The 27,454-nt window shown below is 37.7% G+C and overlaps 1 protein-coding gene across 5 annotated transcripts in view; it reads left to right on the forward strand.

The window, feature by feature from the left end:
* The window catches only part of TOX (thymocyte selection associated high mobility group box), a 309,705-nt gene that overhangs the window by 233,986 nt on the left and 48,265 nt on the right, over positions 1-27,454 (forward strand). For all 5 annotated transcript variants that reach the window (XM_081504349.1, XM_081504350.1, XM_081504351.1 and 2 more), the window contains exon 4: positions 20,492-20,773. In XM_081504349.1, the coding sequence (XP_081360475.1) occupies positions 20,492-20,773 (282 nt within the window). The remainder of the gene's footprint in view (positions 1-20,491; positions 20,774-27,454) is intronic.

Consider the following 27,454-nt stretch of genomic DNA (forward strand, 5'->3'; position numbering starts at 1 on the left):
TTGATATGATCATGTGATTTTTGTTCTTCAGTGTGTTGATGTATTGGATTACACTGATAGATTTTCTAATGTTGAACTAGCCTTATACACCTAGGATAAATTCTACTTGTTTGCAGTGTACAGTTCTTTTTATGCATTATTAGATTCAACTTATGAATAGTTTATTGATAATCTTTACATTTATGTTCATAGGAGTTATTAGTCTGTAGTGTCTTTGCAGTGTTTTTATCTGGTTTTTGTATTAGTTATTCTGGCCTCATAACATGAGTTAGGCAGTGTTTCCTCTGCCTCTAATTTCTGGAGATATTATGGAGAATTGGTATGACTTCCAACAACACAAGAGAAGACTCTACACATGGACATCACCAGATGGTCAACACCGAAATCAGATTGATTATATTCTTTACAGCCAAAGATGGCGAAGCTCTATACAGTCAACAAAAACAAGACCGGGAGCGGACTGTGGATCAGATCATGAGCTCCTTATTGCCCAATTCAGACTTAAATTGAAGAAAGTAGGGAAAACCACTAGACTATTCAGGTATGATCTAAATCAAATCCCTTATGATTATACAGTGGAAGTGACAAATAGATTTAAGGGGACTAGATCTGATAGAGTACCTGATAAACTATGGACAGAGGTTCGTGACATTGTACAGGAGACAGGGATCAAGACCATCCCCATGGAAAAGAAATGCAAAAAAGCAAAATGGCTATTTGAGGAGGCCTTACAAATAGCTGTGAAAAGAAGAGAAGCAAAAAGCAAAGGAGAAAAGGAAAAATATTCTCATCTGAATGCAGAGTTCCAAAGAATAGCAAGGAGAGATAAGAAAGCCTTCCTCAGCGATCAATGCAAAGAAACAGAGGGAAACAACAGAATGGGAAAGACTAGAGATCTCTTCAAGAAAATTAGAGATACCAAGGGAACATTTCATGCAAAGATGGGCTCGATAAAGGACAGAAATATTATGGACCTAACAGAAGCAGAAGATATTAAGAAGAGGTGGCAAGAATACACAGAAGAACTGTACAAAAAAGATCTTCATGACCCAGATAATCATGATGGTGTGATCACTCACACAGAGCCAGACATCCTGGAATGTGAAGTGAAGTGGACCTTAGGAAGCATCACTACGAACAAAGCTAGTGGAAGTGATGGAATTCCAGTTGAGCTGTTTCAAATCCTGAAAGATGATGCTGTGAAAATGCTGCACTCAATATGCCAGCAAATATGGAAAACTCAGCAGTGGCCACAGGACTGGAAAAGGTCACTTTTCATTCCAATCCCAAAGAAAGGCAATGCCAAACAGTGCTTGAACTACCACACAATTACACTCATCTCACATGCTAGTAAAGTAATGCTCAAAATTCTCCAAGCCAGGCTTCAGCAATACATGAACCGTGAACTTCCAGATGTTCAAACTGGTTTTAAAAAAGGCAGAGGAACAAGAGATCAAATTGCCAACATCCGATAGATCATCGAAAAAGCAAGAGAGTTCCAGAAAAACATCTACTTCTGCTTTATTGACTATGCCAAAGCCTTTGACTGTGTGGATCACAATAAACTGTGGAAAATTCTGAAAGAGATGGGGATACCAGACCATCTGACCTGTCTCTTGAGAAACCTGTATGCAGGTCAGGAAGCAACAGTTAGAAGTGGACATGGAACAACAGACTGGTTCCAAATAGGAAAAGGAGTACGTCAGGCTGTATATTGTCACCCTGCTTATTTAACTTCTATGCAGAGTACATCATGAGAAATGCTGGGCTGGAAGAAACACAAGCTGAAATCAAGATTGCCGGGACAAATATCAATCACCTCAGATATGCAGATGACACCACCCTTATGACAGAAAGTGAAGAAGAACTAAAGAGCCTCTTGATGAAAGTGAAAGAGGAGAGTGAAAAAGTTGGCTTAAATCTCAACATTCAGAAAACTAAGATCATGGCATCTGGTCCCATCACTTCATGGGAAATAGATGGGGAAACAGTGGAAACAGTGGCAGACTTTATTTTTTGGGGCTCCAAAATCACTGGAGATGGTGATTGCAGCCATGAAATTAAAAGATGCTTCCTCCTTGGAAGGAAAGTTATGACCAACCTAGATAGCATATTTAAAAGCAGAGACATTACTTTTCCAACAAAGGTCCATCTAGTCACAGCTATGGTTTTTCCAGTAGTCAGGTATGGATGTGAGAGTTGGATGGTGAAGAAAGCTGAGCACTGAAGAATTGACGCTTTGAACTGTGGTGTTGGAGAAGACTCTTGAGAGTCCCTTGGACTGCAAGAAGATCCAACCAGTCCATCCTAAAGGAGATCAGTCCTGGGTGTTCACTGGAAGGACTGATGTCAAAGGTGAAATTCCAATACTTTGGCCACCTCATGCGAAGGGTTGACTCATTGGAAAAGACCCTAATGCTGGCAAGGATTGGGGGCAGGAGGAGAAGGGGACGACAGAGGATGAGATGGCTAGATGGCATCACCAACTCAATGGACATGGGTTTGGGTAGACTCCGGGAGTTGGTGATAGACAGGGAGGCCTGGCGTGCTGCAATTCATGGGGTCACAAAAAGTCGGACACGACTGAGCGACTGAACTGAACTGAACTTCCTTAAGTGTTTGGTAGAAACCATCTGGGGCCTGGTGACTTCTTTTTAGAAGGTTGTTAATTATTGGATAATTTATTTAATAGATCAGTATTATTTGGGTTATCTATTTCTCTTGTGGGGGTTTTGGTAGTTTTTTAATTTTAAGGAATTATTCCATTTCATCAAAATTGTCAAATTTGTGGACATAGAATTTTTTATGTTATTCTACTATTATTCTTATAGTGTGCCTGGGATCAGGAGTGATGACTCCTCTTTCATTTCTAAGATTGATAATTTGTGTCCTCACTTTTTTGTTGGTTAACCTGACTAGTGATTTATCAACCTTAATGATTTCTGAAAGAATCAGATTTTGGCTTTGTTAATTTTTTTCCTATTGTTTTTCTGTTGTCAATTTCATTGATTTCTCTTTAATTTTTATTATTTATTTTCTTCTATGAGGTTTAGAATTAACTTGTGTTTTCTTCTCTAGTTTCCTAAAATAAAAGCTTATGTTTTTTAAGCTTTTTTATTTTTACATCTTTCTTCTTTTCTAATATGTGCATTTAGTGGTATAAATTTCTCTCTAAGCACTGCTTTTGAGGCATTGCACAAACTTTATTATTTATTTTATTAAATAAAATTTTATTTTATTTTCACTTAGTCCTCTTCTAAAATTCTTTATACATTAAGAATTTCTAAATAATTTTTAACACTTTAGGAAGGTTTTGCCCTATATTTTGAAAACTTTTGAAGCCCAAGAGTCATGATTTAGTCTCACATTAGTCAATGAACTCTGTCATGTTGGTGGCTAGAAGCTGCCCATTCCTCATCCTCAGTTAATTAATAATAATGGCCCAGGACCGGCCAGAAATAATGTTCTTATTAGTCCACCCACAGAAAAGCCAGATCAGAGTGCCCCATTGTCAGCTGGCCAATCTATACCATAAACTTCCAGTATGAAAATAAACAAAGAGATCTACAAAGGATAGACAAAACTTGGGGGAGCTGGGAGCTTTACCAGTGGGTTCTACCATTCAGTTTTCTGCTACATGATTCTCCCTGAGCCCCGTTCTTCAGGGGACCCGAGTCTTGCACTGAGAAAGGGCAATAAACAAGGCAGGCAAAGAACCCTGCACTCATAATTCAGAGTCTGATATTGTCACAGATCTCTGTGACAACCTAGAGGTGTGGGGTGGGGTGAGAGGTGGGAGAGAGGTTCACGAAGGAGGGAACATACATATACCTATGACTGACTCATGTTGATATATGGCAGAAGCCAACACAATATTGTGAAGCAGTTGTTCTCCAATTAAAAATAAATATTTTTTAAAAAAATTTTAAAAATGAAAAGAATTCAGAGTCTGGTCAGGGGAGTCCATTACCAACACACCAGTTAGAGCCCTGCCACTCAAATGTGGCTTTGTGTACCGGTCACAGTGTCACCACCTGAGACCTTGTCAAGAACTCTGAGTCTGAGGCCCCTCCTAAAACTCCCTCATCAGAATCATATTTCAGAAAGATCCACAGGGGATCCATGTGCATGTCACAGTTTGCAGCATCCTGCCCTTGATAGCTGTAGACAGTGATCATGCTGTGAACAAGGTGCCTGGGACAGGAAGGATGGAGGTACTGTGGTAGGCCTGGCAAGGCAAGTCTCTGAGGTGGCTGCCCTTGAGAGACTGTAGGGTAGAGCTTTATTCATCTTGACCGCCCCTCACCTTTTTCTTCCCTGCCACCCCACCCAATCCATGCCACACCTGAGTGCGTGTCACACACAGTGAGCATCCAGTGAACGTTTGGGGGGAGGAACAAGGCAAGGAACATAAGCCCCCCAGAAGCTACCTACCTGTTTCATTAAAAAAAACATAAAGGGACTTCCCTGGTGGTCCAGTAGTTAAGACTTCATGCTCCCACTGCAGGACGGCGCTGATCTGATCCCTGCTCGGGGAGCTAAGATCCTACATGCTGTGTTGCATAGCCAAAAAAATAAAAGAACATGAAAATATAAATATCTCTAGTCTTCAACTAAAATACCCCTGGTCTGTGAAAAAGGAATGAAATGTAATGCACCTTTTAAAGGGTTCTGACTTCTGTCTTTTCCAAGAGCATTTTTTTCTTCAGAAAATAAATTGCAACTGGAAATTTCTATTAGCTTTTATAAATGTAGATGCAGAAAAATGATCAGATGGTTTTAAATTTAAAAACTGCTGGCTAGATATTCTTTCTTGTTCCCTTATAATAGGCTCTAAACTTTAATGGTGTAAGTTTTTCTCTTTCCCTTCGGTTGATCAATGTAGTTGAGATTTTTCCCATTTATTGGATTGTCATCTTGTGGTCATATAATTATGCTAGAGATATTAAATATGTTTTAGACACAAAATTGTAAATATAATACACAGGAAACGTGAGCTTATTTCCATATCATTAAGCTACATTTTACCCAGGAGCAAAGTGCATTTTTCATAACTTGCAAAAATTATCTTGCCTTGCAGCAGCACCACATATTTAACATTCTTTTAAAAGCCACTTGATTTGACATTGATATTTGGATTATTTTATTATCTGGGAATAAGGGGACAGCAGAATTGCAAGTATCAATATATAACTGACCAATTAGTAAGATTCTACTACTATTCTAAGTGGCCATTCTGCCAATTAACATTTATTCTGGGTACAGGTTATAATTTTGGAGAACTGTTCAAGTATAGATTCTCCACAGCATTGCTTAAGCATAGAAAGCATAAAAGTTGCTGATGTCTCCAAAAGTAAATTCTAATACAGCAGTTGTCCTTATCAGTTACTTTTTTGCAATTAAATTTTCATAACAAAGAATGCTCCTGTTTTTATTCTGGTGGCATTGAGACATTTGGGGTTTATCAGTTTAGTAATTATGCAAATTTAAAAATAATGTATCCTTTCCAGTGTCCACAACTCTGTTCTTGTTGGGCTTTCCTTTTGAACCAATGCTTGAAGAAATGTCAGTATACCTTCTCATATAGCAGTCTCAGTATGTACAAGATGCAAGTAAACTCTTTTACAATAAGGATTCCTATTGTTTAAATAGTTCTGTTAGTATGTGGATTTAGCCTAAACATGGGTTTTCAGGCTTTATCTAAGGTGATAGTAGTTCTTTTTTAGTGTTAAAATACCTTGATGCTATTACTAAAATTTAGGGGGGAGTAATAAAATAATAAAGTGAGTATAATTTCTAATTAAAAGAAAGTTCCCCTGGCAGATTTCTATTAACACAAGTCCTCTCAAGCAAACTTTTCAGCTCACTAATGCTTTATTTTACTTTTCTTTTTGTTGCATAGCACTTTAAGGATCAGAAAAGCATTCACTGGGAAGGGTGCATCCACAGATCAGCAAAATATTAGTTCACATTCCAAAGCCACAGAACTGCAAAATGATTATTGAGAGGAAGATCCATGCTCTTGAAACTCTTCAAGATTCACGATAAAAAGAATGTGGATTACATTTCATTTAGAATTAGTTGTTAAACTGGGGGAGAAAAGTGGGCGAAGGCAGCTAGAACAGTTTTTAACAAGAATTAAACAAAAAACCAAGACACTAAATTGAATTAAAATTACATTCAAAGGGACACCCCCTTTCCTGGGAATTTTTAGACATTTTACCAAAATTATGTTACCCAGATTGGGGACATGACTATTCAGATTTGCTGCTAACATAAGTGAATTCTTATTCTAAGATAGCCTCCCTGTCTGGGCAGGGACCACATCAGAATCACTGTCATCAACACATGTGTTCATCACCCTCCTATGCATGAACCCTTTGCAGACCACTTTTACATTGGGTCCCCTTTTACTGTGCTTCAGAGTCAGCAGCTCCCCAGTGTCCCAGCCATCCACCACTTCTTCCAGGAGAGCAGGTGGAAGAGACTCCACTTAATGATTAATCAGGTGGAAAAGTTATCTTCATCAAAAATTGAATGTAATGTGTAGAAAGCACTTCTTTTCTGTTCAGAGTTCCTGATACCAGCTCTCATAAACCCATCAAACATCCATTTAGCTAACATTTGCTATTAAAGAAAAAGGAAAATTTTTTTTAAGCAGATGATGTCCACTCAGTGCTCTTTCCCCTCAAAGAATCTGTTTTATACTTCCTGTACTTTCCCTTTTTGTCTCAGAGAGATCTTTAGCTTTCATATCACTTATCCATGAGCCTAGCCTAGACCCACAGCAAGATCTGTGCACTTATCTCCGTTCAAAGTGTTCCGCTTCTTTCTTCCTTCTGAGTAACATACTTCACTCACAAGTGAATGGCGCTGATTGACAGGTGGGACAATATAAAGAAAGGTTTTGATCAACTTGTTCTGTGAAAGCATAATTTATGTGGCAGCATTTTTAGTTAATGAAATCAATGTTATAAAGATCCAGATGAAAATGACTGGTGTTCATGTGCCCATAAATACTTTTTAGAACCCAGTGAAAAATCCCATTATTTTTCCAAACTTAGGTCCATATTTGGGGTCAGTTAAAGCAAACTAATAAGACAGAGGAGCCTGGTGTACTATAGTCCGTGGGGTCACAAGGAGTCAGACCCAACTTACCAACTGAACGACAACAAAACAATCTCTCAACTTATGTAACATCAAATGTTAGTGTGTTTTATTGGCTTCTTTCAGTTAGCACAACTTGATACTTCAGAATATATTCTGATTCATAGCCTTGAAACTACAAAATGTCTCTAGGCATCCTAAGATTCAGAAGATAAAGCATTTGAAAACCAAATTGCTAGTTCCCAAACAGATATCAAACTATCAGATTGCTTTGTTTTTAAAAAAATATTTTGACTTGATTGTGCATTGAATTTTTAAGATTTAAAAATCATCCTTTAGTGGAAAAGCCACATAATTATTTTATTTTTGTTCAGTTTTATCTCACATTACCTTAGACAAATCATTACTTTCCTGAAAATACAGTAGATACAGTGACCCTCCAACAATCATTTGGTGTGTCTAGTGTCAATAATATAGCCTCCAGAGGTAATTTCTACTCATTTCCATTTTCCAAATGTCTTCTTATATTGAAAAGAACTCTCAATTCTTAGTATTGCTCACTGCAGTCTCGGTGCAATGCAGACAGATTGCCTGTTGCAGCATTATTTGCGCTTTTAAGAACCATCTGTCAGCCATTAGTTCTTTGCTTGGAAGTCACACTCCTTCCCCTGCAGTTTTGTAGTAGTATGCTTTCAGTTACAGAAATTAATCCCCTCTGACTTGTGTTATAGCATATCTCCCAGCACTGGGAGCTCTTCAAGCTCAGGGACACTGTATCTATCTTTATTTCTCTGAGGGCCCCGATAGTACCTGGCTCAGAGTAAGTGTGCAGGAAAATATTTGAACTGAATTTCCTACCCAAGAAATCAGTACATTAAATTCAGTCATTTGAGGTTCTAACTGCATCTTCACCAGTAAGCTCTTTCAACCATCTTATGTTAAAAGGATACCTGTAAACATCAAATCAGACACAGGGTCCTATAGGCTTTGCCGTTAGGCAGCCTGAGACCAGTTCCAGCTGATCCACCCACTGAATAATGGAAGAATCCCTTCTTTGGGCCTTCAGGGGTCTGACAGTCTCACCTGGTTATTGTGAGGGTTAAATAGAGCTGTGCTTATCAACTTCTTAGCGCTGTGCTTGGTATATAAGGTGGGACCAACAAGTATCAGATATTATTAATAAGAGAACCTAAGACCACAGCTACCAAAGGCTGGCACTGAGCAGCTGAAGAGACTGATGGGTAGACAGTTGCCCACTTGTTGGGTATGCATCCGTGATTGCGAGCTGAGTCGTGTCCAACTCTTTGTGACCCCATGGACTGTAGCCCTCCACTTTCCTCTGTCCATGGAATTTTCCAGGCAAGAATACTGGAGTGGGTTGCCCTTTACTTCTCCAGGGGATCTTCCCAACCAAGAGATCAAACCTGTGTCTCTTACATCTCTTATATCTCCCACGTTAGCCGGCAGATTCTTGACTACTACACCACTTGGGAAGTCCTCTTGTTAGGTATAGCCTTCTTGTTCAAATCGGTTGTATTAATAGTTTCACAGAGAAATAAACTTAAACTGTGAAAAGTGTGTTTGCTATTTTTTATAATGGATATGTCAAAAATTTTATGCCATCGTCACACAGGGTTATAATCATGCAGAATTGTGATTTTTTTTAACTCTTTTGACCATAATTAGTCTAATTTTACCATATGTTTGGTAGATGTTAAACCTGTAAACGATAGATAATTCAAATTCTTAACTTTAGTGCTTTAAAATTAGCCACCATTAAAACCTAATTATTGGTTAAGTGAGTCTATGTTGGCGGACGTTGAAAGATCGAAAAACTTGAAGATATTTGTCCAAATTAAAATCGGAATATGTAGCTCATATATTTTAAATGAACATGTGTGCTTCTGTAATAATAATTTTATTATCACCAAGCTACAGGATAGAGTTTTAATTATGACCTTTCTATCAGTAGAAGCCATGTCTTTGGGATTAAAAACCTACTGCTTTAACTAGTCTAGTTAAAGACTATAGCTTGATACATTCTGGGCTCCAACTTTTATAAAAACCAGAGAACACTTCTAATAACACTTTTCTAATTTCGTGGTTCAGTGCACAGTTAGTAAAGATTTAAATAATTCAGAAAGAAAGCCTATTCTCTCTCTTTATTAGAAGTTTGAGTCATGCAAATTCTTTGACATTAAATAGGTTTTTAACCCTTTTAATAACTTTTTTATAATGAAATTTATTGGCAGTTGTTTTAAAGAAAGGGTTTTTATATTAGCATGAATAGCAGTCAGGAGTTTTCTTGACCTTATATGACTCAAAGTGTGTAAAAGCATAAGTGAGCGAGCAATGTTAATATTAACTAAATTAGGTAGACCCAGAAATATAGACACTGTATATAACTACATTCATCCGATTATCTAACATGCTATAAAATTTTGGCGGACAAATATTTGAATCTTTTAATTGTTTTAAAGGAGCTTAAGGTCACTTACCAAGTCAGACACTTTTAAGGAACTGAAAGACATTGTAATTTTCCTAGACCGATTTTACCAAGTCATTAATATTATACTCAATAGGAGAGGATTTCCAGCCTTTCCTATCTTGGTTTCATGCTATTTTAATGTTTTATAATATATTATTAAAAGGATTATTGGAAGATTTCCATAATAACATACTAATTTAAAAATGCACTTTTTTCAAGTCCCCAGTAAGTTGAGAGCATACAAATATTCTGTATAGGGAAACTATCTGGGCCAAGCAGAATACAGGTTTTAATTTTGCCTCTTGAGATGTGCTTTTAAGGGAATGTCATGTGTATTTAATGATTTAACAGCCTCTAAATGAACTCAAATATCACTTTTCTGAACTGATATTAAGAAGTCAATATTCCACTTGACAGCTCCACTTTTACTAGTGTCCCATTAATATTCCAGTGGAAAGTATGAAATTCAGTTAAATTTTCAGGTCTGAGTATAGTATAAAAAAACCATTTCAGCGGACTTGTGATGCTATAAATACACGAAGCAAGTTCTCATAGAAAAACCACAACTCCCACAGGGCATGTCTTATAACATTTCCCAATTTTCTTATCACCTATTCTTCCAATCCATTCTTTTTGTTTCAATGAACACAATCCTTTGAAAGAGTTCTGAAAATAAGGCACATTATTCAGTCCCTTCTCTGAGAACATCAAAGCAGAGGAAATATGAACAGACATTAGCATGTTTGAATACACGTTAATATAAGATTATAGCCCTGTGAACAAAGCACTGCCTACACTTTGTAGTACAGATATGAAAGACAGTATCTGTACAAATAAAGGACTTCTAATCACAGGTAGACCCTGAGCAGACTCACAGACTCCTAGCACCAGAGGTGGACAAGTGTGTAGGAACTGCTAATTCAGATGTTTGGAGAACCAGAGGGTCCTCCAAACCCTTTTAAATAAGGCAGAAATTTCAGTCTGTGAGCCTTCGTGTCCTGCCTTTAATTAGAATTATGAGAGCTGTCCTTCTCATGAGCCAAGCTCATCCATTGCACATCTGTGTGTCTGCTTTACTTGAGCTGGGCAGAGGAACCCATTCAAGGCCTCCCTGAAGCACAGTGTTAAGCTTGGTAATACTGAAATGTTGATGGTGTAACCATAACAGCAAGAGACAAAGAGTGTTGACATGAAACAATAAAAAATGCAGTGCCTCAATCTGAGTAAAAAAACATCTTTCCAACTGTGCATTTAGAAAATATCAGTCTACCCCATAAGCTCCCAGCCATCATTGTGATCCAAAGGAGAGATTATATGCAGAGTTGATGGGAAAGAATGATACACTATGAACTGCAACATATTTTTACACATTAAAATTTTTTTGAACTTTGTATCTCCCAGTTAGCCTATTAGCACTGATCAAGGACTATTTACTTTCTCACAGAAAACCCCTGTCCTTTGTGACATGAGCTGCCCAGCTTATCTCAGAGAAAGTCTCTACAGATGCAAGCTTTGGGCTGCCAGAATGCTTGGTCACAACCATGTTAGTGGTTCACCATGAACTAGAACTAGTCAGGAAAAGCAACCCAAGGTTGATAGCAAAAGATAAATATCAGCCTCTTCCACAAAAAGGAATACATGGGAGTGTCAACCACAGAATAAGTTTACATTTGGCAAAATGTCCTCATGGTTTTTATTTTAGTTAATCCTCACAATTGTGCTTTGAAACAAGAATTTAAAGTCAGTACATTTCTTTCATATTGGTCTCTTTAAAACTTAACCTCTATCAAACAAACTACACCTCACACTTATTTATCACATTGTCCATTTCCTACATTAGTAAGAGCTCATAGGGAGGGATTTCTGTGTGCTTCTCACTGTTGTTTACCCAGTACCTGGAGCAATGCCTGGCATAAAGGAAGCACTCAATCAATAATTGTTGTTGAAAAATTGTTATCCACCTATTTTGCAGAGGTGGACAATGAGGGCCAGGTAAATTAAAAGTAGGACAACTCATTAAAATCAGAGCTAGTCTGATGATGTCGTGAGCAGGGTTCCTTCCACCATAACACACTCCCTCCCATCTGGGAGAAGGAAGAGAAAGAAATCAAATAAAATGGTATAGAATTGCTTTTCCAGTTTATAATAACGAATCCAGATGCATACACTAGGGCGACTTAGGTGTTTCTTTCTGCACCTAGCAGCTATAGAAGTCAAGTTCTGTTGGGGAGGGTCAGTACCTGGCAAGGACACTGAGGACATTTAGAGGTTAAGGGTCCTACCTCCTTCTGTGGCTTTCTGTCTTTGACATTTGATCTTTGGTTCATCCCTGGAAGAACATACAAAAAATTAAGTTAAATTTTTTTAATTAAAAATTTTAAGTGTTCGTTAGCCAGCATAAATTTTAGCCACGATGTTTAAAATTTTCGATGATGTTTTCCTCTATCATATCAAGTCCCTTGTGTAATAAGGGTCCCGATTCATGGGAGAGGCTGCTATGAGGGAGAGACCCTGTCTGAAGGAGGTGGATGGTCTGGTGTGGTGGGAGCGCCTGTGGACATGAGCACTTGGTTTTCGAGGTGGTTCTCATCTTCCCCAAGGATGGCAGTCCTGGAGAGTGCTATGTCTGTCCTTTTGGCAAATGTCTAATGAATTATGCTTCAGAGTTTTTGCTTTCTTGTAATAATTAGTTTTCTGATGACTATTCTAACTAATGGAAACATCCCTGGTGGGCTCAGACGGTAAAGGGTCCACCTTCAGTTCAGGTTCAGGGGCTCCCTACATGGCACTAGTGATAAAGAACCCGCTTGCCAATGCAAGAGACACAGAGATGCGTGTTCAATCTCTGGATTGGGAAGATCTCCTGGAGGAGGGCACAGCAACCTACTCCAGTATTCTTGCCTAAAGCATCCCAAGGACAGAGGAGTCTGGCGGGCTGCAGTCCTTAGGGTCACAAATAGTCAGACACGACTTAAGTGACTTAGCATGCACCATCCTAACTAAACTACAGATGTTTCATTCTAGTGCATTGTAAAGAAATCTGAATCTATTCATCCATATTGTCTATGGGAAGAAAAGTAGACTCCAAATGTTAAATTAAAAACCAGGTTTTTTTTGGAACATCAAAGTTGAAATCAAGTTATTCTGGTCAAATATTGAGGATAAAAATACATTTTCATAAAAATCCTCAATCTTTCTTTCAAACTGCATTTTTCCTCATTTTAAAAAATTTAACATGTGCTGCTGCTGCTAAGTCGCTTCAGTCGTGTCTGACTCTGTGCGACACCAGAGATGGCAGCCCACCAGGCTCCCCCGTCCCTGGGATTCTCCAGGCAAGAACACTGGAGTGGGTTGCCATTGCCTTCTCCATAACATGTGCTATACATATGTATTTCTTAGATTTCCCCTCTTGTGATGTTAAAGATCGGTCTTCAAAGTCAGAAATCTAATAGTCAAAAATGTTAAAGCTTATTTAAAATACATGTTTTTAACTAATAAGTAGATCACACAAGGAGATCACATAGAAATGATTTAATTTGTTTGGACAACAAATAATTTAGCTCTCTCTTGGAAATGCATTTAGGAAAATAATAAATTTGATTATTAAATTTACCCATGCATTTGTTCGGGTGTATACATTTACATATTAATTGAATCCCTGGCAAAAATATGTAATCAAATTGGAGACTTATATAATATCAACATTTACATTCTTCTCATAGCCTCTTAGAGTGCATTATTCTGATGAAAAATGGAAACGCTTAGCCTTCCTGGCCTGATTAATCATGCAGGGCTGGATGGAGTACCAAGAGCAAGGCTCAGAAGCTTTTCTTTGGATGCTGAGGACAGTGTATGTTTGATAGTGTGTATTAAAGGGAGCAAGAGTAAGCACTTGTCACAGCCTAAGCCAGCGGGGTCTCCTCATGGCACTGGGAAAAACACTCCACAGCAAAGGGTGTCAAATGCTGACAGACAGGGGTAAACGGAAGGGCTTCAGAGATTCCTCACGTTCTCTTGTTCCTGCTGCAACTGGCAAACTTCCAGGCCTCGCCTGCAAAGCCCACAGAAAGCAGCAGCTGGTGGAGCCGCATTAGCAAGTAAGGCCTCGGGGCTCCCCATGTTCCAGGCTCTGTTCACCAACTGCTGTTCACTCAAACAGCTGGATCAGAGCAGAGAGAGCCAAGACGTCGTTTGAGCTTTATGTGTACAACTGTTTTGATATGGATTGTCTGCTGGAAGCAGCGATAATGATAGCTTTCAAGGCTCGCATGTTGGACTGTGAAGGATGCTGATATTTGAAAGAAGAAAACAGACTCTGAAGGATTGGGAAACACACAATTTTAAATACTGAAACTCGGGCCTTCATTTGTTCTGATGCCATTCAAGTGTGCAATTTTAACACCCTTTAGTTACTAATACAGCTAATGTTTTAAGGATTTTTTTTATTATTATACCAAAATGTTACTCGTTTTTTAAAACCATAATCTGAGATGAACAACCTGGGTATTTTTTTCTCTTCCTTTTCAAAGAGAACCCAAGAAAAATGACATGCAAACATGTTTAAATCTGTATCAAAGAGTGGGCCCACAGAGTCCCTCTCTAGCTGTTCCTCAGCCTGGCACTCTTACGCTGTAGGTGTGGGCCAGGGGAGAAAAGAACGTTATATTAGCATCAAGCCATGGATTACAAGACAGGTCAGGAGGGAGAACACATGATATCTGCTTTGGTTTCCTAATTGATTTTAATTGAGCCTTTGCTTTCCATTAATTGGAAAAAGGTTTTGAAGGAACTCAATGAAAATCTCTTCATCATCATAATCCTCCTCCATTACTTTAACTGACATTTTTTAGCTTGTATAATTAAAGAACAATATTAATCCTCAACAAAAATCTGTAAAATTTAAGGAAACAGTTCCGGTTTTCAAAAAGTGAAATCTATCCTCTATGTTCAATGGATCAGGTTTCCCCAGTGGGGAGATAACTATTAAGAGCTATTCAAGACTGAAATGCCAATGACATGCAGGACTTTAAGTCAAGAAAAAAACAAAAGTTCACTCTGCTTGAAATAAACAAAATGGGAAATTCTCACACAAGTTAGAAAGCACTTTGAGACATTTGAGTCCTAAGGATTTAGCAAATGAAGTTCCCAAAAGATCAAGGATTTTTAATATTATTTATGTAAAGCCCAAGTCATCAGTCCTAAGTGTACCCAAGCATCTATTTGATGGAATTCAAGAAATATGTGTTGAGTATCTAATATGTGTCAAGGTCTGTGCTAGATATGAGGGCTACACTGGTAAATGGAGTAGATTTCTATCCCTGCTTTTTTGAGTTTATAATCTATTAAGGTGTCGGAGAAGGCAATGGCAACCCACTCCAGTACTCTTGCCTGGAAAATCCCATGGACAGAGGAGCCCGGTAGGCTGCAGTCCATGGGGTCGCTAAGAGTCGGACACGACTGAGCGACTTCACTTTCACTTTTCACTTTTCATGCATTGGAGAAGGCAATGGCAACCCACTCCAGTGTTCTTGCCTGGAAAATTCCAGGGACGGCGAAGCCTGGTGGGCTGCCATCTCTGGGGTCGCACAGAGTCGGACACGACTGAAGCGACTTAGCAGCAGCAGCAGGGTGTATCAGGCAAGATTAGTTCTGCTACATAGAACAGAAAACTCGAGAGGACTGAAAAAGATTGACCTTTACTTCCCTTCCACATTTATATACTCCCATGTAAGTAGACCGTCCGTGATCTGTTGTCTTCATGATAGTCAGACACTCAGGCTTCTTTCCATGAGCCCAGAAATGTTAGGATGCCGCCTCTTGGTCCAAGACATTTTCCTGAGCTCTAATCACCACACCTACATTTTTTCCAGCAGAAAAAGAACAAAAGAAAGTGAACCCTTCATTCAAGGAGATTTCTTGGAAGGACCACCCAACACTTTCATTTATATTTTAGTAGCCAAAACATGGTCACATGACCATAAAGCTGCAAATAAAGGAGGCAGTGTCCTCTGTTAGCCAGCTTTTTGGCTCGACAGCTAAATACCAGAGGCTTGTCCCTCTGGACCAAAGTAAATGAGGATCAGAGGGTACAGCTTGAGATTTCTGCCACAAATGGAAACAGACATTATTCATATTTTCTTTTCATCTTGGGACTAAAGCTGGATGAAGTTCACAGGAAAAAATAAAGATCATCATACTGGCTAAAGTCAGTTTGTACTTGTAGTGTTCATTTCTTCATTTATACACTGACTAGGCAAGTGTTTTTAGAATACTTGAAATGCCCAATTTAACTAAAAGAGATCTCAGGAAGGACTGAAAAATGCTTTAGTCATGTACAAATCAAGATTACTTTCTAGAAGTACATACACACTTAAGAAACTTAAAAGTTGTGTCCACAAAGAAAGTACAAGCAGAATGCTTTAGCAGTTCAGAATGAGAAGGTTCTTGAAGCTTTGTAGATAAGCTGACTTTTGAACTTTAAAATTTATTCAGAGTTTGGATATGTGAATATGGTAATGGCATCGTGGAATTGTGACAAGAACACAAACATGTAAAATAAGCATATTTCTACTCTAATCTTTGTTGGTAGAGAGATCTGAGACCATTTAAGCTCTACCATCCTCAATAACCTTGTGTAAACAGACATTTCTGCCTCAAAGGGGAATTATAAGGCCCAACAGGTGAAAATTCTGTGCAAACCGCAAATCACTGAGCAAAGTATTTTTTAACTGTTTTTCAAATTTTCAAACAGCAACTGCTCAGAAAGTGAATGCTGAAAGAGCAGCATAGACAAGGCACATGTTCAAGGAAAAGAGACAGAGGCAAAAAGAGCAGTTAGTTGGGATTAGTTGAATAATTAGGTGTTTGACGGACACATAAGGAATAAAGTTTATTTGGAATCTTGAATAGTATGCTGAAGAGTTTGGATTCCATTTGGGAGGCAGATATCACTGGGAAGTGTTTGAGTCTGACTCATGAAGATTAATTTTACAGCACTCTTTGGGGTGGATGTGAAGATGTTCTTGTTATTAAACGTTAAGTAGCTGTTGCAAGTGAAGAGGTAGTGAAAGCCTGAAATACGTGAACGGTGTGGGGTGAGAGAAGGTCAAATGGGGGGGGTATTTCGGAGCCCACTGAGTGGAACCCACCAGAGTTTGATAGAAAAGGAATGAACCAAAAATTACTAGAACATTTTGAGTAGAGGTGATGAAGAGGATGAAGGTGTCATCGAGAGAAACTGGACACAGAGTTACAAAATAGTTTTGAGAAAGAAAACTTTGTTCAGTTTTCCAGCAGGGGTGATGTCCAAGTAGTGACATCTAGCCGAGTTAGACCCAGAATTTGGGCCAGAATTGTACATTTTCATTTATAAATTCCCCACTAACAAAATGGTGATGCATCTTAGCTGGATGGAAGAAATGTGACTCAGAAACAGAATGTTAGGGAATCATTTAGGGGTGGAAAGTTGTAAGAAGAACAGAAGTCAGTGAAGGAGCCAAGAGGAATCAGAATAGCAGTTGAGATTAAGCATGACTTAAGTGAATTATTCACGATACATGGAAAATACTGGAGAGTAACAGGAAATAATATTTTGCAAGTTGATGTTTCATATTTCACATTAAGATCTGTAGTCAGTCACTATCTTTCTAGAAGGAAACCAGTAATCAAAATGTTTTCTTACCTTCATGAGCTGACTAATTATTTTTAGTTTTCAGTAATCAAGCTCCCTCCAGTTTAATTTGCCCCCATGTTATACATTAGGCAGTGCTGAATACTGAACTGACTCCTATGAAAGCAGGGTGGAATGAAAAAAAAACTCCTCCTAATTCAGAAATGTCACCAAGGGTGTTAAGATCTATTTCTAAGTGCATCTGAGGGCTAAAGAGATGAATGTGCTCTCTAATTTGTGCTTGCCACCCTCCACACGGGAGAAGTGGTCTTTGATTCAGTGTTAAAGCTGCTATCTGCCTGGCCTAACACCATTGGTTACACGATATTTTGAACTGATGATAAATCTGTTGAAAAAGTGGTATCCTGTTGAGTGCTTCATGGTCCCTACCCAGACTGATTCCTTACTCCCTTTCACCATGCCCACCTCCTTCTACTAAAATTACAAAGGTGGAAATACAGCTTTAGTACTCAGAGATCTACTCACCACACTAATTAGCATGGGAGAATAACAATTTTAAGAAAATTTTACAAAATGGTGGAAGAGATAGGTGCTATGAGGTGGAATTTGTAGGCATAAATCTGGAAACTCTGTGTGTAGGTAATTTAGAGATCACTTTCCGCCATGTCATGTGAAAACCAGAATGTTGCTGAAAGAGTGAGAAGTGAGCTCCAGATAAGTTGCACACTGTTCAAGCTTGTAACTTGGGATTTCTGAGACAGAGAAATAAAATATCAGTCAGTTACATACTTTTGGGAAAATAATTTTAAGTATGATTCTGTTAGTAAACATTTTTAATTTACAGGACTCTACAAAACAGATATGTTTGAATGTGTATGTAACTGCTCTGTTTGGTGTAGGGTTGGGAGAAGGAGCTGTCCTATATATGGAACAGTACCCTTGATGGTCTCCCGTTAGTCAGTGCCCACAATGAAACACCAGTTCCGCCTGCTAAAAGTCTAAAAAAAAGCACAATATGACCTCAGGACCTTAGCGTATAGGCCTGAAAAGAGACTCAGTGGCACAAATTGAGGATAACCATGAATGCTAGTATAATTGCATAGGGAAGATCAGATTATAGAAGTTATATGAACAGTTACACAGGAACAAAAACTATTTTAGTAAACATGAGTGGAGGCAACACGAATGGGCTCAATAAAAACCATGGATTTGGGTAGACAGTTTGGACAGGTGTGTTTGATTATCTTTAATTAACTATAACTCTCCTTTAGGATACATAAAATATTGGATCAGCTGCTTAATACAGTATGAAGTATCAAAGACTGGAATTGAGAGATGTAGGTTTTAACTCCAACTGTGTGATTTGGGTAAATCACTTTTTTAAGATCTCTGGGTTTTATTCATTTATTTATATAGTTATTCAACAGATATTCAAAACCCCACAGTCTCTTCTTTTCACTGAGAGCATGTCACTAGGGCCTCTGCAGAGCTAACATATATCATTGAATAGTAATAACTGCTTAATGAGGGGTTTCATAGAAAGGAGAACTATGAGCTGCTTTTGAAAGGTTAGAGGGACATGGTTTAAATTATGGGGGAAAAGGTTGATTTGAACCAGGAAAGCAATGCCTATAAAAGCATAGGATCAGCCTAACCCATCTCCTAGGAGAGCCAAAGTCTAGGATACCTAGAACTGAGTCTGAAGATGAAGCAGTAGCAAGAGTTGGAAAGGTCAGAAGGGGGGTATTGACTAATATGATGACTTACGGTGGAGACAGTGAACCTAATACAGAGAACACAGGCAGACACCTCTTCAGTCACAACTCCTGTTTCAGACAGGTCTAACTGGGTTGGTAAGATGCCTAGAGAGCATTGGTAGAATATGATTTTATTACCAAAAGAAAAAAATCCTATGACTAAGCTACCTATTGCCCTTTTCATTGTTTCCATATTATGGTAACATTTGCAGATGGGTAATTACTAGGCATTCTGACACTATATGGGGTTTTTTTCTTAATGAAATAGAGAAAGGTAACTTTTATTTTACTTTTTCCATTCCCAAATGTAAATTTAACATATATCTCTTCATGTTAAAAAAGAACTGCTCTTCTTTTTTCCATTTCTTTTTTCTCTCTGTTGCTTTATAAATCTTCTACCTGCATTAACTTCCCAGTACCCTTCAGCAAGAACAAAACTAAGCTACTTCTGTAACCCCCACAAAATAGTCCCATTATTTTAAGTTTGAAAATGCCACAGAAATATTAAGTGAAATTCACCACACTGCTCTTATACAACACATTTGACCTCTAGATGTGTTAAGAGCTTCATCCTCCAATGCTTTTAATTCTAATCCTTGCAGAGACAAAATTCACTGCTTGAATTATAAGAGTGAGTCTCATTAAGGCTAAAAAGCAGTGACCCAGATAGCATAATGGATTAATATCGTGACCTTGCAACTTTAGAGCTTTACTTTCGAATCTGACTAGGTAGTCAAATCATTTCAATAGTCAATTAATCAATTGGTTAATACCAGCCTGTAAGTGTTCTAAGTTGGAAGTTCATAGCTCATGTGGCCAATACTAGCCTGTATAGAATTAAGCTGAGAACCATAGTATGCTAAACTTTCAAAACCTTTTTTAATTGATGAGAATCAAAGAAATGGATTTTCGTGAATTACTGTGAATGCTGTAGTAGTAGTGTAATGTTAATTCCTCAGTCGTCTCTGACTCTTTGAGACCACGTGGACTGTAGCCCGCCAGGCTCCACTGTCTGTGGGATTTCCCAGACAAAAGTACTAGAGTGGGTAGCCATTCCCTTCTCCAGGAGATCTTCCTGACCCAGGGATTGAACCTGTGTCTCCTGCATCGCAGGCGGATTCTTTACATTCTGAGGCACCAGTGAATGCTGTAATCACTAATAATTATATGATATTGACACTCTAATAAACATCAGTATTTTGAGACTTACACTATCAGTATCTGTCAATGATATATGTTTGCATTTCACTGCAGTGTAAAGAAGGACTGTAAATATAATTAACCAGGTCTTGAGTAATGAAATGTAATGTCAATGGATTTCCAACATTCTGTACTTTAGTATCTTTAGGGTGATATATACGGTTAAGATTATCCTTCTCTAGGAGAAGGGTAGGAATGTATATAGTTGACCAGGAGTTTTAAATTTAAAAAATGGAGTTTTAAGGCCTAGGGATTTTATTTTTCCAGAAACAAGTTTTGTGAAAAATTATTCCTGTCCATTTTTTGTAGATGCAAGATATACGGAACCCAGAAGGAACGCAGTATAGCTCCCATCCTCAGATGGCAGCCATGAGACCAAGGGCTCAGCCTGCAGACCTCAGGCAGCAACCGGGAATGATGCCGCATGGCCAGCTCACCACCATCAACCAGTCACAGCTCAGCGCTCAGCTCGGACTTAACGTGGGAGGGGGCAGCGTCCCCCACAACTCACCGTCTCCTCCTGGAAGCAAGTCTGCGACTCCTTCACCATCCAGCTCAGTGCACGAAGACGAAGGTGATGATGCCTCTAAGGTAGGACTTATGAGAAATGCTTGCTGCTTAAAAAAATACTGTTCATTAGCACTTTCCCTGACTTCAGGTGGATGGAGGTAATATCATCCAAATGGGAAGCATCGTGGGGGACTGAATGAGTTAAATCACCTACTTGTCCAATTACATTTTTAAGTTCCTGACAAATCCTTTAAATGCAAGTGTACTAAACATAAGAATAGGTTGCACCCACACAGTACAGGGTCTGCTAGTGAGTAAGGGAGAATAAATAAACATCTAGGACTCAATATCCAAAGTCAGGCTTAATTCACTGCTCATTCAAAAATATCTTTCAATTTAACTACTTTATTTTAAAAAGGCAATATCCCAAGGATATAATGATGGGTCTGTGTGTGTGTGATGGTTAGAGAAATCTCTGAGATCATCTGATCCAAACATGTCATATTTAAGATGAAGAAAAGAAGGGTCAGAAGTACTAGATGATGCCCTTCCAGAAAAAGGAGCCTGGGTGCTTCTTTACTTATCTTTTGTTAATCCCAGGCCGTTATGGTTGTCTGTCTGCATCACCTTAAGTTATCTGTATAAAGATGGGTCTTCGTTGTCCTTATTTTTGGAGAATTAGCTACGAAAGTAGTTAGCTCTTTAAAGTATTCAAGGCAGCCTTGTCAAATGATTGTGTCATAACCAAGTATACTTTCAGTCAAGAACACCAAAATTATCTTTTTATTGCCTTGGTTATCAGTCAGGTGGGCTTCCTCGGTGGCACAGTAGTAAAGAATCCACCTGCAATTCAGAAGAAGGGGGTTCAATCCCTGGGTTGGGACAATCCCCTGAAAAAGGAAATGGCAACCAACTCCAGTATCTTTGCCTGGAAAATCCCATGGACAGAGGAGACTGGTGGGCTACAATCCGTGGGATCTCAAAAGAGTCAGACATGACTTAATCGACTAAAGCAGCACATCAGTCAAGCATCTTTCAAATTTGACCCCTTGAGGACTCTTGTCCCTGGTTACTGTGAAAAATACTGGTGGCTACATGCGTACTTCATATTACTCCTCATTTTTAATGTCACTAATGAATTGTCACTTGTGTCAGTCTTTTGTTTCTTTTCACTTTGTGAGAATTTTGTTTTGGGGAAACAAAAGCCAATACCATGGGATTCTGATCTATACAGTTAACTTAACAATTGCTAGCTACACTAATCTTTTAACAGTCCAAATAGTGACACATAGATTATTCAGCCTGATATCAAAAGACAAGGCTGCTATGTTGACATTTTATTATTTTCAGTATTCTTGAAGCTCTAACATTTAGGGCCTTAATCCTCGAAGCACTACCAGGGTAGCTAATTCCTAGAGATGGTGAGTGACTCCCCTGTGAGCACATCTTTGATAGATATACCAACACATCCAGAGCCACACCCAAGTCATCTCCTTCATCAGACTGTCACACACCACACCAGTACCCCCGCCCCATCTGCCCGGAGGACCAGGTATGGACAACTAGGGAACACCTGTAGGGCAGAGCCGATGGAAACTCTTCAGACCTTTCTGTCATGAGCTGACTCGGCCCCTTCCTTCCTTCCCACAAAAGCCCCAATAAGGACTCTGGCCCTTCCCTGCCCTCTCTCATCTCTGCCTCTTGACGACCCTGTACGGCATGCTGGGCCTCCTGTTTCTGGGTTTGTGTGAGTATAAACTTCTTCTTTCATGACATTCATTTCCATGACTGCTGTCTGACATTCCTGATGAAAACAAATGCCTGGTAGTTTTAGAGTAGCTACACAGCTAGATGTGAGTGCCCATGCTGATCCCCTCTACCCCATGGTCTCTCCCTGTCAGTGAGCCATCCTCTCATGAGGGAAAGAAAAAGAGAAGAAGGAGACTAAATGATAGGACTTGAATAATGTATCGGGCTAGTGAAAGCCTGACCTTGGCTGATCACTTCAAGAGCAAAATAAATTTTTAAGAAAATGTGTGTTCTTCTAATGGTATCTCCAGCCAGTGAGCACCTAGATCTAAATGTGAATGCCCAGAATCTGTTTGTGGTCAGTGATTTAAGTGTCGGATTATGCATGGATGATGATTCAAGTTAAATTTCTTAATGTAGGTGATATGTACTACATTGCAAGGGGAAAAAAATTAATGTTCTACTCATAAGAAGGATCAATTTGTGCATCTGGATTAGATCTTTATCAGTATTCATTGTTTACATTTCAGGAAATTAATGCAAAATTAGAACCTTCTGACAGTAAATTTTATGCAGGATTGTTCTTACTTACAAAAGCATTTTCTACACTCTTCAATTTATATGTGTAGCACACTGAGTAGAAATCAGAAGTTCATAGAATTAATATTGATAGATTCTGCCATTTTCTATTGACACATCAAGTCCATATCCTATACTTTTGCTGAGGTATGAATTTGTATGTTATGAGTTTCCAGGCAGGTGTGAAACTTTGCCAGTGAGTATCCTAACCAATCATTTAACTTCCATATCTCAGAGTAATTTATAGCTCATTACTAATGACCATGTAAATGTTGTGTAGTGCAATATTCTATAGTGGTATATTCTTGAATAAGCCATGATGTGAAGGTGGATTTCACAAGAATGCCTTCATTAAGGTGACTTTTTATCTATACAGATATTCTCAAGTTCATGTCTAGTTTAAGTGCATTTTCCATCTCAAAAGCTATCTTCCCATTCCAGCTATACACACTGTCCTTCACCTTCTCTCCAGTTCAGAATTCCCCTGCCCATTTTTCAACTAATTTTTATTAAATGATTTTAAAAATTCCTCTGATGAGAGTGTTCAAGCATTCTTCATCACTGCCAATTAAATTGGAATTTTCCTTTATGTATGAGAAGGGTTTATGTGGAATGTTGTACTGTAACAGCTCCAGTTAAATGTGAAGTACTGTTTAGTCAAAAGGATCACTTAAATAATTTCTAATAAGAGAACTAAAAAAGAATATTTAGTCTTACACCTGAAAAAGAAGCATTTAAACCTTCCCTCATAACACTTTGTACTCTCTTAAGCAATTGCATATTAATTCCAGTTTATCTAATTGAACAAGTAAATGAAATAACTTTGTTTTGACAGACAGAAATATTGTAAATACATCAGTAAAATAAATTATCACCTTATAAACACTCCCCATGGCCCTGATTGCTATGGAGCTGTGTTGACAGCCAGAAGTCATAAACTAGACATACAGTCAAACATCAGAAAAATATAAACTCGGGTAGCTTATGGTTCTAAGCCTGTAATCCAGTACGTGTAACGCAACAGACACTTTAAGACACTTAAAGTATCTGGCATTTCAGCAATATTTTTAGCACAGTTTTCCGTTTAAGGAAATTATGGGCTAAGAATCACAATATATATTTTTCCATCCTTTTACTTTCAGCTTCTATGCTGAAAGGATTGTGTGTCTCTTGTCAGTGGTATATAGTTAAGTTTTTACTTTCAAGTGAAACTGACTTTTAGTGACAAAAGCGATGTAATTATTTTGATTTTAATTATGTTTCTTATGTGTTACCTAATATATTTTGCTGCTATGTTTATCTCTATATATAAAACCATGCCTGTGTCATGTCAAAAAAAAATGACACTGACCTCATTTACATACATTCACATATTGAATAAATGCTAAAATACTTGGGTTAATTTCTCCATTTAAGCATGTTGCTTTCCATTTGTCTCACATATGTCTATGTTTCTTTTTCTCTTTCTTACTTTCCTTAAGGTTGATCTTAGTTTTCTCATTTCAAAATTTCCCATTTTAGGATCGGAAATTAAATTTTATAATCTTTCTCTTTATTTAGTAACTACTCTTAAAAATGCGTGAAAGTCTAAAATTGACATAAAAATGCATGAAAGTCTAATATTGATCAATATCTTTACCCTTCTTAAATTACTTTAAACACCCTCCCTTCAATTTATACTGAAGTGGTTATTGCTATTGTTTATCTTGATTATAATTTAAATTATAAATTATCTTTAAATTAAATATAATTTTATGAACTTCATGAAATGCTATTTTTGTTGTTTTTACAGTCTTTTTTCTTTAGATTTATTAAAATTTATTTTTTCATCTGACATCATTTTCCCTATGCCTTTGAAATTTTCTCTCATGATGATCTATTGGGAACAAGATTACCTTAAAAAGTACTTTAACTAGGAAAATAATTTTAGATTGATGGTGATTCTCCATTATCATTTTGAAGATGTCTTACTCCGTTGTATTCTGATTAATTTACTTACATCAATTTCTCAGTTCATAATTCAAATTTCAGCTGTATCAAATCTGAAATTAATGCTCATGTATTGAGGTTTTAATTTCAATTATTTTATGTCTCTAATTTTATTTGGTTCTTTCTCAAATCTGTTTGGAATTTTTTTTTTTTTTAGTTGCTTGCTCTTTATCCATGGATTTAATCTCTTTTGTTCTTTAATCATTTGTTAATTTCAATATGTGAAGCCTTTTGGGGTCTGAGTCTGTTGTCTATTGTTGCCACTGGCCCTTGGTTTTAATGTCTTGATTCATTCTGCTTTTTTGCTTTTGGAATAAGACCTGATATTCTTTAGAACTTTGTGAGAATTCTATTCGACCTGGTTTGAAAGTGGACTCCTCTAAAGATGGTTTGTGTTTGCTTCTGCCAAGCAGCTTGGACCATTAAAATCTAGAGCCACTTTTGGCTTAACAGTTTTCCAGATCACTAAAGTCGTATGCACTCAGGGTATAAATCTTTACAAATGCTGGCTTCTGTTTGTGAATTATCACAAAAGATATTCTTCTCCTTGCCTTCAGAATCATCCTTGCAGGTATTGAAAGGGAACATGCCAGGCAAATCATTTTATTTCACCCTGCTCAGAAAGTCTTAATTCTTTTCGGTCCTGACTTTTAATAGGAACTGTACCATTAAACATCCTACTTTTTTGATCAGTTATGGGCTTCGTCCTCTATCTGCTGTAACTTTGACTCAATTTCACCAGATTCAGCAGCTGTCTTCAAGACGAAAGTTGGCCTTAGTACTCTGCTTGCTTCTCCAGGTTCTTGCATTTGCTTGTTTTTGCTTTTAAGAGTTTCTTACTAATTTGCTAGTTTATCCAGTATGCATTACCATACTGGACAGAAAGAGAAGGGTTTTTTTTTTTCCTCAAAGAAAATAGGATGTTGCTAGAGGAACAATTAAATAAGCCTTAGAAAAGTACTTTTTATTTACTACTGTTCTGAAGGCTAGAAGATTCCTAGAATAAATTAAAAATGGTAGGCAGACAGAAGTGAAGTGAAATCAAGCAGTGTTGGAACCAAATGTCAAGTCACATTGTCTATCATTAGGACAGAATATTTAAAATTGGGTTTCAAAAGTCTGGTATTTTCCACATTGAACTGTATTTATTACACAATTGTTAAACACTTCACATGATGTAATATGAATGATACTTTTAAGAATTTCTTAGATCTGAGCAACTAATATGTACTCATTTATCAAAAATAAAGTATCCCAGTGGTTAAGACTGAGCTTATTAATGAAGTAGTTTTGCGGAAAATGGTGAAATTCAGTCAAGCAGCCAGTTAGTACTCAATTCCAAATAATAGTTCCTAAAATCCATTTAAGTAGCTAAATTGTACTATAATATGATGTTTTACGGGTATAAGTGTTCTTAGATGATTCATACTCTGAGCATGCTTGATTAAGTCATGGAATAAAGTTCAAGTGAGGCTACAAGTGAGCAAGCTCCAGGAGGTAGTGATGGACAGGGAAGCCTGGCGTGCTGCAGTCCATTGGGTTATAAAGAGTAGGACACTACTGAGCAACTGAACTGAACTGAGGCTACACACAGGTGCCTACCTGGCATTTTATTCATGGGAACTGTGTGTCAACAGCTTGTTCATTCTCTGTGAGGCAAGGGAAATCTTCAGCCTAAAATAATAAGTAAATGTATCACCCTAGATAGATAGATAAATTTAGAAAAGACCAAATGAATCTAACAAAACCAATAAACATAACCAACAGGTGTATGTAATTATAGTCAAATCTTTTCTTCGCTTTAAAATGATTTTTCTGGACAGTAGCCCAAATTTCTTACCTTATATAAGGCCACTGAGTGTTTTTGCTAAAGTCATCCTAAAACAATATTTAGTTATCTTTGGCAGAATCAAAGATCCCTAAAAATGAATCTGTTTTACAAACTATGAAACCTATACAATGCCCTCTGCTTGTGAATCATCTCAAGAGTATAACACTTTATATATGGTTTTCTATAACTGATGTTTTGAGTCATTGAATTAGTTATTATTAATGATAATAATAAACCCAATTGTGAAATGAAAGAGGTATTACAGCCTTACTGATTTCACAGTAACTAGATGACTTACTTTCCATGCTTATTTGAATTTATTCTCATAAAGGGATTTTAGATGGCATAGTTTAGAAAGAAAAGAGAATGAATTTAAGTAGAAGAATTTTTCAGTTACAGTACCATCACAAAAAGTGCTATAATATGCCCTGTTTCTATGGCGAAGATTTTATAATATTTACTTTATATGATAAGAGTTATAAGTGGAGTTCTATGTTGTTTGTTCAGCCTATTATGCAGATGGTGCTTGATTAAAATCTATTTTAAACTACAGCGATTACTGCAAGATAGTGTGCATTAAACAGCTCTCACAGCTCCATTAAAGGCTTTGGGAC

Source organism: Giraffa tippelskirchi, chromosome 6, assembly GCF_054371585.1.
Source record: "Giraffa tippelskirchi isolate mGirTip1 chromosome 6, T2T-mGirTip1v1.2.pri, whole genome shotgun sequence".
NCBI classification, from domain to species: Eukaryota; Metazoa; Chordata; class Mammalia; order Artiodactyla; family Giraffidae; genus Giraffa; species Giraffa tippelskirchi.